The 12,447-nt window shown below is 19.0% G+C and overlaps 3 protein-coding genes across 3 annotated transcripts; all 3 read left to right on the top strand. All coding sequences in view use genetic code 6, as the record gives it.

The window, feature by feature from the left end:
- Positions 1 to 3,251: 3,251 nt before the first annotated feature.
- On the top strand, positions 3,252 to 3,815 carry TTHERM_00621650 (transmembrane protein, putative; the record flags this gene model as incomplete). Its single annotated transcript, XM_001017990.2, has 1 exon — positions 3,252 to 3,815. A coding segment is annotated over one exon (444 nt), but the record flags the coding sequence as incomplete, so codon positions are not given.
- A 4,834-nt stretch (positions 3,816 to 8,649) lies between these two features.
- Positions 8,650 to 8,982, top strand: TTHERM_00621630 (cytochrome C oxidase assembly protein, putative; the record flags this gene model as incomplete). The annotated part of the gene is made up of 1 exon (XM_001017988.1): positions 8,650 to 8,982. The coding sequence occupies one exon, from the start codon at positions 8,650 to 8,652 to the stop codon at positions 8,980 to 8,982; it is 333 nt and encodes a 110-aa protein (XP_001017988.1).
- Positions 8,983 to 11,187: 2,205 nt separating this feature from the next.
- Positions 11,188 to 11,535, top strand: TTHERM_00621620 (transmembrane protein, putative; the record flags this gene model as incomplete). The annotated part of the gene is made up of 1 exon (XM_001017987.1): positions 11,188 to 11,535. The coding sequence occupies one exon, from the start codon at positions 11,188 to 11,190 to the stop codon at positions 11,533 to 11,535; it is 348 nt and encodes a 115-aa protein (XP_001017987.1).
- Between the last annotated feature and the right edge of the window lie 912 nt (positions 11,536 to 12,447).

Raw genomic sequence — 12,447 nt, 5'->3', positions numbered from 1 at the left:
ATGCTCTAGATTCTGATTATGGGTAATGTCTTACTGACTATTAAAGTTACTAAGCTTGTTTGGGAACCAAAAATTGTTCTTCTATTTCATAATCAAAATCGGAGTATGTCTCATGTATTTAAAAATGTAATTCCTCTAATCCTAAGGTATAAAAATATATCGTTAGCTTCATAGACTGTATCAATAGTTCTTATTTAATGCTATTTTCTGGCATTTTAGCTATTTTTATAGTTTATATTTGATTTTTAATATTAAATAGCAAAGTAAATTTATATTCAAATACATTTTATTTTGTATGAAAATAATTTATCTAAAATTATGTATTTTTATTAAAATTAAATCTTTTGCCTTAATAATTAAAATAAAATATTAATATAATATTTTTAATTTATAATGTCTATTAATCTTTTAATTAAAAGAATTCTTAGTAAAAAAAAATTTTATTTTTAGTATTAAAATATTAAAAAGTTTTTGATAATAAAAAAAAAAATGATTTTTCTAAATTATTATTAATTACAAACATATTTTCTTTCTTTTCTAAGGTACCAAAAATTATTTATTCATTGATTGCTTATTGCTTAAAAAATAGTTAAATTTAACCAAATCAAATAAGAAATTAATATTTCTTCCATATCTATATTTTTAAACATTACTTTTGTAAGATTAAACATATTAAATAAATGGCTAGACTAAATAAGGTTCATAAAAATTTATTCATACTTATTTTATTTTATCAAGCTAATTTTGAAAGCAAATTTGGTAAAAAATAAATCAATTATCAATATATGATAAATAGATAGTGATAAAGTGAGTATCAATATATGTGTATGTATAAAAGTAAACAATTTTTGAAATAATCCAAAATAAAAAAATGAGATTTAGAAAAAGAATGAATGAATGTTTAATTTTTTTAAATTTATACTTAAACTTAAATATGCATGATTTTTATAATAATACTTTTAATGGTAAATATATTATAATAAACTCAATATTTAATTCATATTAAGTTTAATATCTTAAATGTGATACTTTAAATTTATTCTTTACCTTAGTAGAATTGTTTTTTAAAATTTTTACAAAATCATATTTTAATAAGGGATAAATAATTGCATCATTTTAAAAGATTTATTAGAAATTTTTAATAAAATTGATTGATAAATTGATATTTGAATTGATTATAGTCATAGAAATTTAATTGTTTTTTGTTATTAGAAGTAAAGTCTAAATGTAAATTAAATACTTATTTAAATTTTAAAGGGATTATATTAAAATAAATTAATTTCGAATAATAAGCTAAATTTATAACTTTAATTAATTTAAAAATGTAATCCTGAATTGAGAATCCTAACCATATAATAAGAAATTGTAAAAAAGATGACAACTAGCTATAATTACCATAACAAATATGCCTTAAGATAAACAATATTTAATTTAACTAATAAAAATATTATGTGTTTATTTACCAATATCATTAATTAATTTATAAATACATACATACATACATACATACATACATACATAAATTAATAAATGATTTTTACCTCTTAACAAAAAGAAAAAGTTGATTAAAAGTAAAAGTTTATTCTAAATAATATATTATTTGTTAACCAATAATTATAGTCATGTTTCCTAAATAGAATTTAGATAATCTTATTTGAGTTACAATATTTTTTTACCACATAGTTAATTATAATCAAATATTAATAATTTTGTCTACTTCAAACATTTTAAACCATAATTTGTTTAGTGTATTTTCTTTTCTATATTGAATCAATTCTCTCTCTAAAATTTATAAATAATTCTCTATCCAAATACAAAATGCTTTATTTTTTTAATTTAAAATAAATTTATTCTATTTTTGCTGCTTATTAATGAAGTAAACTAATAATTTTTAAAAACAAAAAGAGTATTTATGATTTTATGTTTTGAAATAATAAATAATTCACTTCCATTATGATAAATATTTTTGAGAAAAAAATAACTTAAAATAAAATTTCAATGATTTATTTCGTATTTTGTATAAATTAATAAGAAACAGAGAAATTAATTATGAATATAAAAATCAAACAATTTCTGATAATTCATTTGCTTTTTGTATTTTTATTTGCATTTTAAAATTGTAAGCGCTATAAAATTAAATGAAATTTAGTTAAGAGAGTAAATATTTTGAAACTAATTAGACTCTATATTTATTTGTTAACTTTTTTAATCAAGATGATTTATTTTATATCATTTTTTAAATAAAACCCTCAATAAAAACAAAATAAATAACAAATTAATTATTTAAATAATAACGTATATTTGATTTTTATCTAAATGATAATTAATTTATTTAATAATCTATTCTTTCATTATTAAATTAGTATGAGCTGAATAAATAAATATATCTATCAATCGTATTTCAAATATTAGTTTTTTATTGCACAAATAGGAAGAAGTAGAATAGACTGTTTTTTATAAGAACTTGGAAAATTATCAATTATTTGCCTTATTTTTAATAAAAATTAATTAATTTCGAGAAGAAAATGAATAAAAATTAAAGTATTTTTTCTTTACAAAACTCAAATCAAAATAAAATATATAATTTGATTTTATATTCTATAATTTAATGAAAATATATTTTCTCAAACATAAATTTAATATGTAAATTTTCTCATTCCCTACTTTACTTATATTTTTTAGTATAAGAAAAGCATTTATTATAAAATTTTCGCTTTAATTTTTATTTTATTTTAGCTATAAATGTAAATCCTGTAACATTTCTTTATTTTATCTAAAAATTCAAACAATAAGTATATAAATTTAACAAAAGTTATCGAAATTAATTCAAATCATTTCTTTACAATTTTATCAAAAGTTAAAATTTTTAAATTGTAACTATCACTAAATCTATTTTAAAGTAAAATGTAGTTTCCTTTTAAAGAATTCAGCTATTTTAGTTTTTATTTATTTAAAAATAATATTTATACATTTTATTTTTTTCTAATCCTAAAACTACTCTAATATTTTTTACAAAAAAAGATGCATTTAAATAGGGATTTAAATAGGGGTTTGCTTATGTAAATGACTCAAAATTTTACTATAATAAAAAATTAACAAAAAATATTTTCACACTATTCGAAATTCTCTGATTAGATTGACCCCTACATTTATTAAAAATTTAATAGTTATTTCATTTTATTATATCAGAGAAAAACCAATAAAAATCCCATTAATAAATAAAATATCATTATCTTGAATATGTATCAATCAAATGACTAAATTAAAGGTAAATTATTCGAATTTGCTTTCACTGTAAAGTTAGCTTTGTTTTTTTTCAAATTAAATTTGTAACTTTGGATTCAATTAGATTTTCATATTCAGAATACTCAATGTGTGAATATAAATATTACTACAATCCGGTTATCATATTTATTAATAAATCAAAATAAATAAATTCAAATAAAAAATAATATAAAACTTTTTACAAAATGAAATTCATTACCCTTGCAATATTAGCTATCTTAGCTTTATCTACAGTACGTGCTTCTTTTGATGTAGCAAAGGCATTATAATGTTATGGCTAAACACAATAACCTTGTTAGGCTTCAGATCAGGCTTGCTAAACAGACTATCAAGCTGTTTAAGCTTGTTGGACAAAGAATAACTGCAGTGTCTAAAACTAATCAAACTCTGATTACCTCAATTGTGTCAATTCATGTCCTGCTTAAACCTCAGCTGTTAAGGGATATATTAGCTCCTATCTAAACTGCCTTGACTCCACCATACTTTCTTTAATTGGTGCTATTATGGCTTTGTTCTTTTTATATATTTGAGAAGACAAACATAAATGAGTTAATGAAAAATTTTTTAACTATTTATAATACTATAAATATTTTTAGTCTTTGTTATATTTTGAATGTAGTTCATTTTTTTAGGCTATTAATACATTTAAATTAATCTTTTTTTATATAAAAATTACTGAATTTACTTTAAAAACCTTGTAACGTATAATAAAAAGGAATTCAATCAAATAATTTTAATTATTAATGATTTCCATTCTATTTTTTCCCCCCCTAAAATATAACTTTTTAAACAATTCAATATTATTTGTGAGTTTTGCATATTTAATAAATATATTTCCTTATTTTATGACCATACTTAGTGTTTCAGTGATTTGTGGCTTATTAATTATATTATTTTTAATTTTATTTTTTTTAAAGATTGCTTAACAATACCTTAAATTCACAAATAATTTTATTTGATTTTCAACAAACAAAGTAAACAAACTTGAAAATAATTAAAATAAACTTTTTATTCTTTTCACATTTTAAATAATCTTATTTTAAAATATTGTACTTTTATTTGCTTTTTAAAAATACAAATGAATACAAAATTTTTAATTTAATTAAAGTAAATAAACTATGTAAAAAATATGATTCTGGGTACACCAACTCAGACCAAAATTTTCTTCCAATATACCCTAAATGCTCCAATTTTTAATTTTCTATCTTTAGAACTATATTAAATATGTATGTTCATATCTATACCTTTATCGAAAGCAAAAATAAATAAATAAATAAATAAATAAATAAATAAATAAATAAAAATAATTGGTTATGATTATTTGACTAATTATAAAAGATAAATAGAAAAATATTAGGAATCTCATATCTTTTATTATTTAATTTAATTTTTTTAAATTATATTAATGAAGCTTATGAATGGACACTTTATTTAATACTTAAAATGTTAGAATTTTATTTTTTGTTAATATATTTAAGAAGTTTTTTCTCTTCAATTAGTAATTTATTACTGATTTAAATAGAATTAGATTATTTTTAACTTTCTTTTCTTTCAAAAAAATTATAATCTCTAACTATCATTTTGTTTATTGGACGATGTTTCTATTGTTTAAAAATTTTCACTAAGTAAAAAATTTTATTCTGGATTTTCTATTTTTTCTTAATTAAAATTTTTTGTTTGACTTAATCTAGCTCAAACCATTATTTTATTTTAGCATTTGGAGATGATTATTTTGTTTTAGCATATGGAGATGAAATATCATCTTTGGATTTTTAAAAAAATGATGGCAAAAATATTGAAGAATTATTTTCTTTTAAATCTTCTTATATTTTTTATTCTTTTAGGCATCTTTTTAAAATGATTTTTTCAATAATTTAGTTTTTATTTATTTTTTCCTAACCAATCTTGTTTGTTTATAAAAGCTATAGATATTCATTTTAGAAAATGTTTTACAAATAAGCAAAAAAACATCCTACTTAATAAACCTCTATGCAAAAATAATGATAAAAAACCAAAACACATTAAACCAGTCTTCAAACTATTACATTAAGCTAAAACTTGTGTAAGAGTAGGAAATTGGATTTAAATTTATTCTACTATTTCATCAAGTGCAAAAAAATGTGAGGGATTTATGCATAGTAACGAAATATTATTGAAATTTAAAAAATACGCTAAAAGCAGCTATTTTTAGTAAATATAATTGTTTAATTGAGTAAAAATGTTAATTCTCAATAAAGAATAAGCAATCTTCCAGAAATAAAGGGAAAAATTATTTTTTGGAAACAATTATCAGCTCAATCATAAAATAAATTTTTTTCTAACTTTTTTATTACATTTAAATATAATATTATTATTACCTTTTTACCCAAAATTATTTTGATCTGGTTTAAAAAATATGCAAATTGGTATTTTTTGTTCACAGCAATTCTTTAGTGCTTTAGAACTTTGTGTCTAGTTATGAGAATAATTTCCTAATCAGATTATGAAGGAAGACATTTTAAGCAAAATAAACTCTACAATTGACTTGTCAAATTAAGAAAAAAAATAAAGGCTATTGTAGAGATTGTATGGAATGAATTTATTTTGTTCGGAGCTATTTCTGTTGAAGACAGTTTATAAGATTATGTTCCAACAGTGCTAAGAATTCTTGAAATCAAGTTAGATTTTGACAGGAGATAAACTAAAAACAGCTGAAAATATTGATACAAGCTTTAAATTGCTTCTATTATGGGTGTAATGTATATTTAGGGATCTCATACTATTCATAAAAAATAGATGATGTATTAAAAATTTTATTTATCTTAGTTCCAATTATATCATAGTGGCATACAGATGGCCTTTTATTAATTGTAGAAGGATAATCTTTAAGTAAAATATTTTTATTTTCACAAAGATGATTACAATAACAAATACAAATCAAAAGCTTGGATTTTAGGTGATGATCAATTAAAGATTAGCTTTTTAAAGCTTATCAATAAATATAAAAGTATCATGAATTATCCGTATTGGATGCGCACATTGTGCACTTCGTACTGTGCGCAAATAAATCAAAAAATTTTAAAAATCGATTAAATGATAAAAATAATTCAAATGGGGATAGACGTATAATTTTATAATATATTAAATTGTGATAATTTCTTATTTAAATCTATTAAAAAAATTACAATTTGAAAATTTGATCATAAGAATTTATGGCTTTAGTTACTTCGAAATTCAAATTTAGTTTTTATTTACTATTTAAATTAAAAAATTAATTAGTTTTTAAGTATTATTTCATGAATTTGCTTTAATTAATAAAAGAATAAATTAATTTCAGAATTTGTATATCTTATTACACATATAAACATTAATGCTAATATAATTATGGACAGAAATTAATTAAAAGAGTGAATTTCGATTGTAAGATTTTTTTCTCATTTATTCAAATTCAAAATCGATAATTAATATTTTAGAGTATTTCTTAAATTAAAATTTAAGATTACAAATGTTTGAATGGTCAACTATCTTATCGAAATATCAAATTTATTTTAGCGATTTTCATGTTTTTGTATATAAAAAAAAGAATCATTTCAACAAGTTTCTAGTATACTATTGATTATCTCACTAAATAAAATTTTTTTTTTTAAAAGCAAAATATTTTTATAATATATTTTAAATACAAAATATTTCTTTAATAACTCTAAAACAAAAAATATATTTTATTTTCTTAATTTTTTCATTAAATATCAGCTGATGAGTTAATCAGTAATTTTTACACTTTGATTCCAACTAAAGCATATTTAATAATCTTAACTTTTTATCTCTCAAAACATTAAATCTATATTATTCGAATTTAATCTTGATTAAAGCTCAATAAGGATTTAATATTTCAAAACAAATTACTTTAAAATAATCTTAGACAGACAATTTTTTATTAATTTTCTTATTTGTAATTGCTTTCAAATAAAGGATTAAAATAAATTTTAGAAATCCTAAATAAAGCAGCTATCAATAGCTTTTTTGAAAATGAATAATTACACAACTATTTTCTATTTAATTTTGTACATAAACTTCAATATTATATTTGGTATTTTTCAAAACCAAATTTTATATTAAATCTATATATTAATTAATTGTCTATTAATTAATGATAAATAAAATGTAATTCGAAAAACATGATTTAGATAAAAAACTACAAATTGATTTTATTAATCAATTATAAAAATAAAAATCGAAAAAAATTATTAATTTATTCAAACAGAATATTATTTACATGTTTACTGAAGAAAAACTAAACAATATTTTACAACTCTAATTTTCATTTTTTTCATCTTTTGTTATATACTGTTAATGCTATAGAATAAGATAGGTATTTTTTTAAAAATTAGTTTTGGGAATTTTATCATAAAATTTTGAAATTAGAGCTTTCTAAATTCGAGCTTAATTATACTATATTTGAAATATTATGGTAAATCTAGTATTAAGAATTTTTGATTACAATTATTTAATTAATTTAGAGTATAAAACTTTTTCAATAAAAACACTAAAAATATGTGATTATCTTTTATTCTATTTTGTGATACTTATGAATAAAAACAAGTAATATATTATATACTTACAAATTCAAATTATTTCATCACATTTCTAAGCAGCAAAATACTTTTTTAAATCATAGAATTATTTATATAAGTTACTCAAAATAATTAAATATATTTTTTTTAGTTTATAATATTAAGTATATGTTTTATAAGCTGAAAATTAAATAAACCAAAACTTAAAACAATTTAGAATAAAGTAATTTTTATTGAATAAAATTTTTTCGTTTGTTTTTTTAAATAAGAGTTTAGTGCTTTTTTTCATTTACTTGCAGTTTAAAATAAGGACATACATTTTCCATTTATTTGCGGAAGTTGACTAAATTAATAATTTTATGAGAATTTATCAGTATTAAATTTATTAAAATTTGCTATTAAAATGCTTATTTTAAATATAAAAATAAAAGTTATTATTTAGATCTAAATCCAAAATATATATTTTAAAATCAACAAAAAATTTTTACATAAAAAGATTATTTTTTTATGTTTATTATCGAGCAAAGTTTTAAACACTTTTTATATAAAAAAATGGATGCTAGGTTTTTATTTTATTAAAAAATGTTAGTTTACTGTTTTTCAATTTTAACAAACTAATAAAAAATTTATAAATAGTTTTTAGCTTACTTTTACTAGTAAAAAGTAAACCCATTCATCATAAATAAAATCAAGCAGTATAGAAATAATTCAAATTAGAACAATATTTTTAATTTAAATACAAAATATTTTTTAATTTAAAATTTTAATAATTAATAAAATAAAAATAAAAAAATAATCATCAAAAATATCTAAAATGAAATTTATTACTATCGCTCTTCTCGCTTTGATTGCAGTATCTGTTAATGCTGATTATGAAGATTGTATCAAATAATTAACCTATCCTTGTGGTGCAAATCCTGAACCCGCTTGTGCCGCAGCTTTAAAGTATTTTTAGTCCTGCCTTGTTTCTAACTCTTGTTACTAAAAAGAAAAAAACCTTTCTGACTTTAGCAAATGTGTTAAAAGTTGTTCCCCAAACTCAGAAACCGAAGTCTAAAACTTTGTTTAAGATTATGCTGACTGCTTAAATGGAAGCATTATTGCCTACAGTTTCGTCTTCTTAGCTATTTTTGCTTTTATGTTCTGAATAAACTTAAATTAATTAAAATTTTTAATTTTAAATAAATATAGGAATTAGTTTATATATTCTGATGTATTTATTGGTTATAATTTAAGTTGAACATAATAAAATAAAATTCATTTTCTAATATTAAAATATTTATTTTAATTAAAAAAAATAATTTAGATTTATCTTTTTTAAATAAAATAAAAAGTATTCGAATTTTTGTTATCACATTTCTAATGATAAATTAAATGATTATTTTTAATCAAAGACATATAAATAATCAAAAATTTGAATTAATAATCAAATATTATATTAATATTAGTCAAAAACTTATTATGTTTAAAAATACCATAAATCCTCATTAATTAACATCTCTCCTACTCCCTCATTTGTCAAATCTAAAGTGATGCTAAAAAAAAGTTAAAAGTTTTATTGTGGAGAAGGGGTGTTATAATATGATTATAATAATAATTCAATATTTTTGATAGATAATTTAGATTATTGATGAATTCGAGCAATATTTGTTTGAAATTAAAGGATAATTTTAGATTACATTATTTTATTTAAAATGGTTCAAATTAGACTAAATTTTATCTTTACTACCAATAAGTAATATGAAATATCTACTAAATGTCTTCTTATTTGAAATTATTAAATAATAAAAAATATGTTGTCATTTTTGCTTTTTCTTACTCTAAAAATTTTTGCTCTTAAAATCAATTTAAAAATAATTCCTTTAAATCTAAAGTACGATATTCAATGCTATTTATTTTAATAACCTCTGTTAAAGCTGATGCTAATACTGATGCCTCTAATTTTAATGCTAATCTTCCTAAACTTTAGATCATTTTAGATTATTTTATTAACATTTTCTTAACAATGTTAATTTATTAATTTTATTACATATAAAAGAATTTTATATATAATATTTTTATTTTAGATTAATTGATTTTTTTTAAATTGCTTAAATGAATATTAATTTATATCTTCAACAAATAAATCAATAAAATAATTTTTTTCCCTATATTCTAAAAAGTATTAAATGAATATTAGAGTAGATTTATAATATTCTCTCTAACTTAAAATTCATTTATTTCTAAAATGTTTCTTTTGCTTATTGAATTCAGTATTTTTAATAGCAGCGCAATATAAAAAATCAATCCAGAAAGAGTAAAATTTATTTGAAGAGTACCATAAAATGTAGACTCCAACTTCGTATTGTAAACTAATGTAAAATCTATTTTTATTAGATATAAATTATATAAACATATTTATACAGCAATTTTATTTTTTTACTATTAATTGATTAAGTAAATGATTGCTTTTTGCTAATTCGAAATTAAAATTTACCACAAACTTAATATCTAGCTTTAATTTAATAAAAATATTTAGTTTTTTCTAATATATATATGTGCAACAATTGATTTTTTATTGAAAATTTACAAAGTATTATTAATTAAACAAAAATTATTCAGTAAAATCATAATAATTTGCTTTCTATTTTTGATTTACAATTTTAATTTCAAATATTTTATATTAATACCACACATACTATTTACATTGCAATCAATTTTTTTTAATTGGATTAATTGTAAACCTAAACTTATTTTAAAATTTTGAAATTGTAATTTTTATTAGTTAAGTTTATTATCATCGAAATTGAAAATCCTTTAATTAATTACAAATAATAAAAATTAAAATAACAAATATTTCTGATAAGATTCTAAATTTATTTGATGGTTTTAATTATTTATTTTACTTAAATTAATAAATGTAAATCTAAATTGGATTATTTAGACAAATTAACAAAAATTTAAGCTTTTTTTAAATTCGATAAAAATTAATTTGAATTCCTTAAGTAAAATTTGATGCATGGCAATATATAAATAAGATATTTTAAAACTTTTTTGAGGTAGAATTAAATATAAGCCTTTATATAATAAGAACAAATTTTGTTATTTTATTATTTGACTAGATATTAAATATGAAAGTATATTTATAAATATAAGTATAACAATGTTTTAAATATTGCTTAATATTATTTAATATTTTGTTTGAATTTTATAAATATTTTTTTTTAATAAATAGTTCTCGTATTACAATTTAATTGATTGTATTATTTAATGATGTAAACTTAAACTTTAAATAGATGCAAATTTCGTTCATTTAGAAATATATAAACAATTAAATAATAATAAAAAAGCAATTCTTTAAAATATAAAAAAAATGAAATTCACTGCTATTTTTTTGATCGCTTTATTAGCTTTAACCTCTGTTAAAGCTGATACTAATACTGATGCTGCTAATTGTATTGCTAGTATTCCTAAGCCTTGTGGTGTTGCAGCTTAAGATAGTGCTTGTGCTAAAGCTTATCTTTCTTTTGGTATTTGCGTTGCTTATAACTGTGCTTCAAAGTCATAAAACTTAGGTGATTATGCTAGTTGTCTTAATTCATCATGCAAATCTGATAATGATAAGGTTCAAAATTATATTGATGAACAAGTTTCTTGTGTTTATGGTGCTTTATTAAGCTTAACTGCTTTGATCCTTGCTACTTTTGCTTTTTTGTTCTGAAATAAATTAGTAAAGCGAAATAAAATATGAATAATTAAATATTTGGAGGTATTTTATATGTTTGTATTTATTTCCTGATGTATTTAATTTTTTCTAATTTTATTAGTTAGCATTATCTTAAATTTTTAGTTTTTTCATTTTTGTTAAAATGTTGATTAAATGAATATAGTATTTATTTTATCTTAAATGTGTTTGAATTTTTATTAATTTGTTTTTGAGATGTAAACGAGTATGACTTAGCTATTCGAATATGAGTATTTTTAGATTCTATACAAATTTAAAATATTCTACTCGAATCAAATAACATGCAAATAAAATATACTATAATATATTTCAATAAATTTAAGTAAAGATTTGAATATTTTTAATTATGCCAATATAATTTAATATTACTGCAAATCCTCCACATAATACAAAATTAATTTATCCTAAAGTATTTTAGAGTTTATTTTTATCATGTCAATTAAATTTTGAGGTATTTTTTCAAGATATAAATTAGTAATCATTTATTCCTTTTAATATTTTCATATAAATTTTTAATTTACTTATTATTTTTTAAAATTTATGGAAACCAATTTAATAAAAAAATTATTAGAGATATTGGAAAAAAAAGAAGAAATTTAGGTTAGACTTAACTATGTCGTCATTATGTTAATAAAAAGATACCTTCTGAATAGGCTCTACTATTTTTTTATTAAAGAGGGGAAAGTTTAGTGATAGTTTGTATAATGATGAATGTGATATTACCAGTTACCATAGTCAAAATCTATATGAATTGAGTACAGATAGAAAATTAGGAGATAAGTATATTCTATAAAATCGCAAGGAAGAAAGAACCTCATAAAAATTATTTGGCTTATTAGTACAACAAAAATTATACTTACTGAAATTAATTTTTAAAATTACTCCCAT

The sequence above is a fragment of the Tetrahymena thermophila genome, assembly GCF_000189635.1.
Source record: "Tetrahymena thermophila SB210 genomic scaffold scf_8254605, whole genome shotgun sequence".
In the NCBI taxonomy this organism is placed as follows: Eukaryota; Ciliophora; class Oligohymenophorea; order Hymenostomatida; family Tetrahymenidae; genus Tetrahymena; species Tetrahymena thermophila.
The sequence above is the reverse complement of the archived record's forward strand: the minus strand, read 5'-3'. Positions and strand labels throughout refer to the sequence as shown.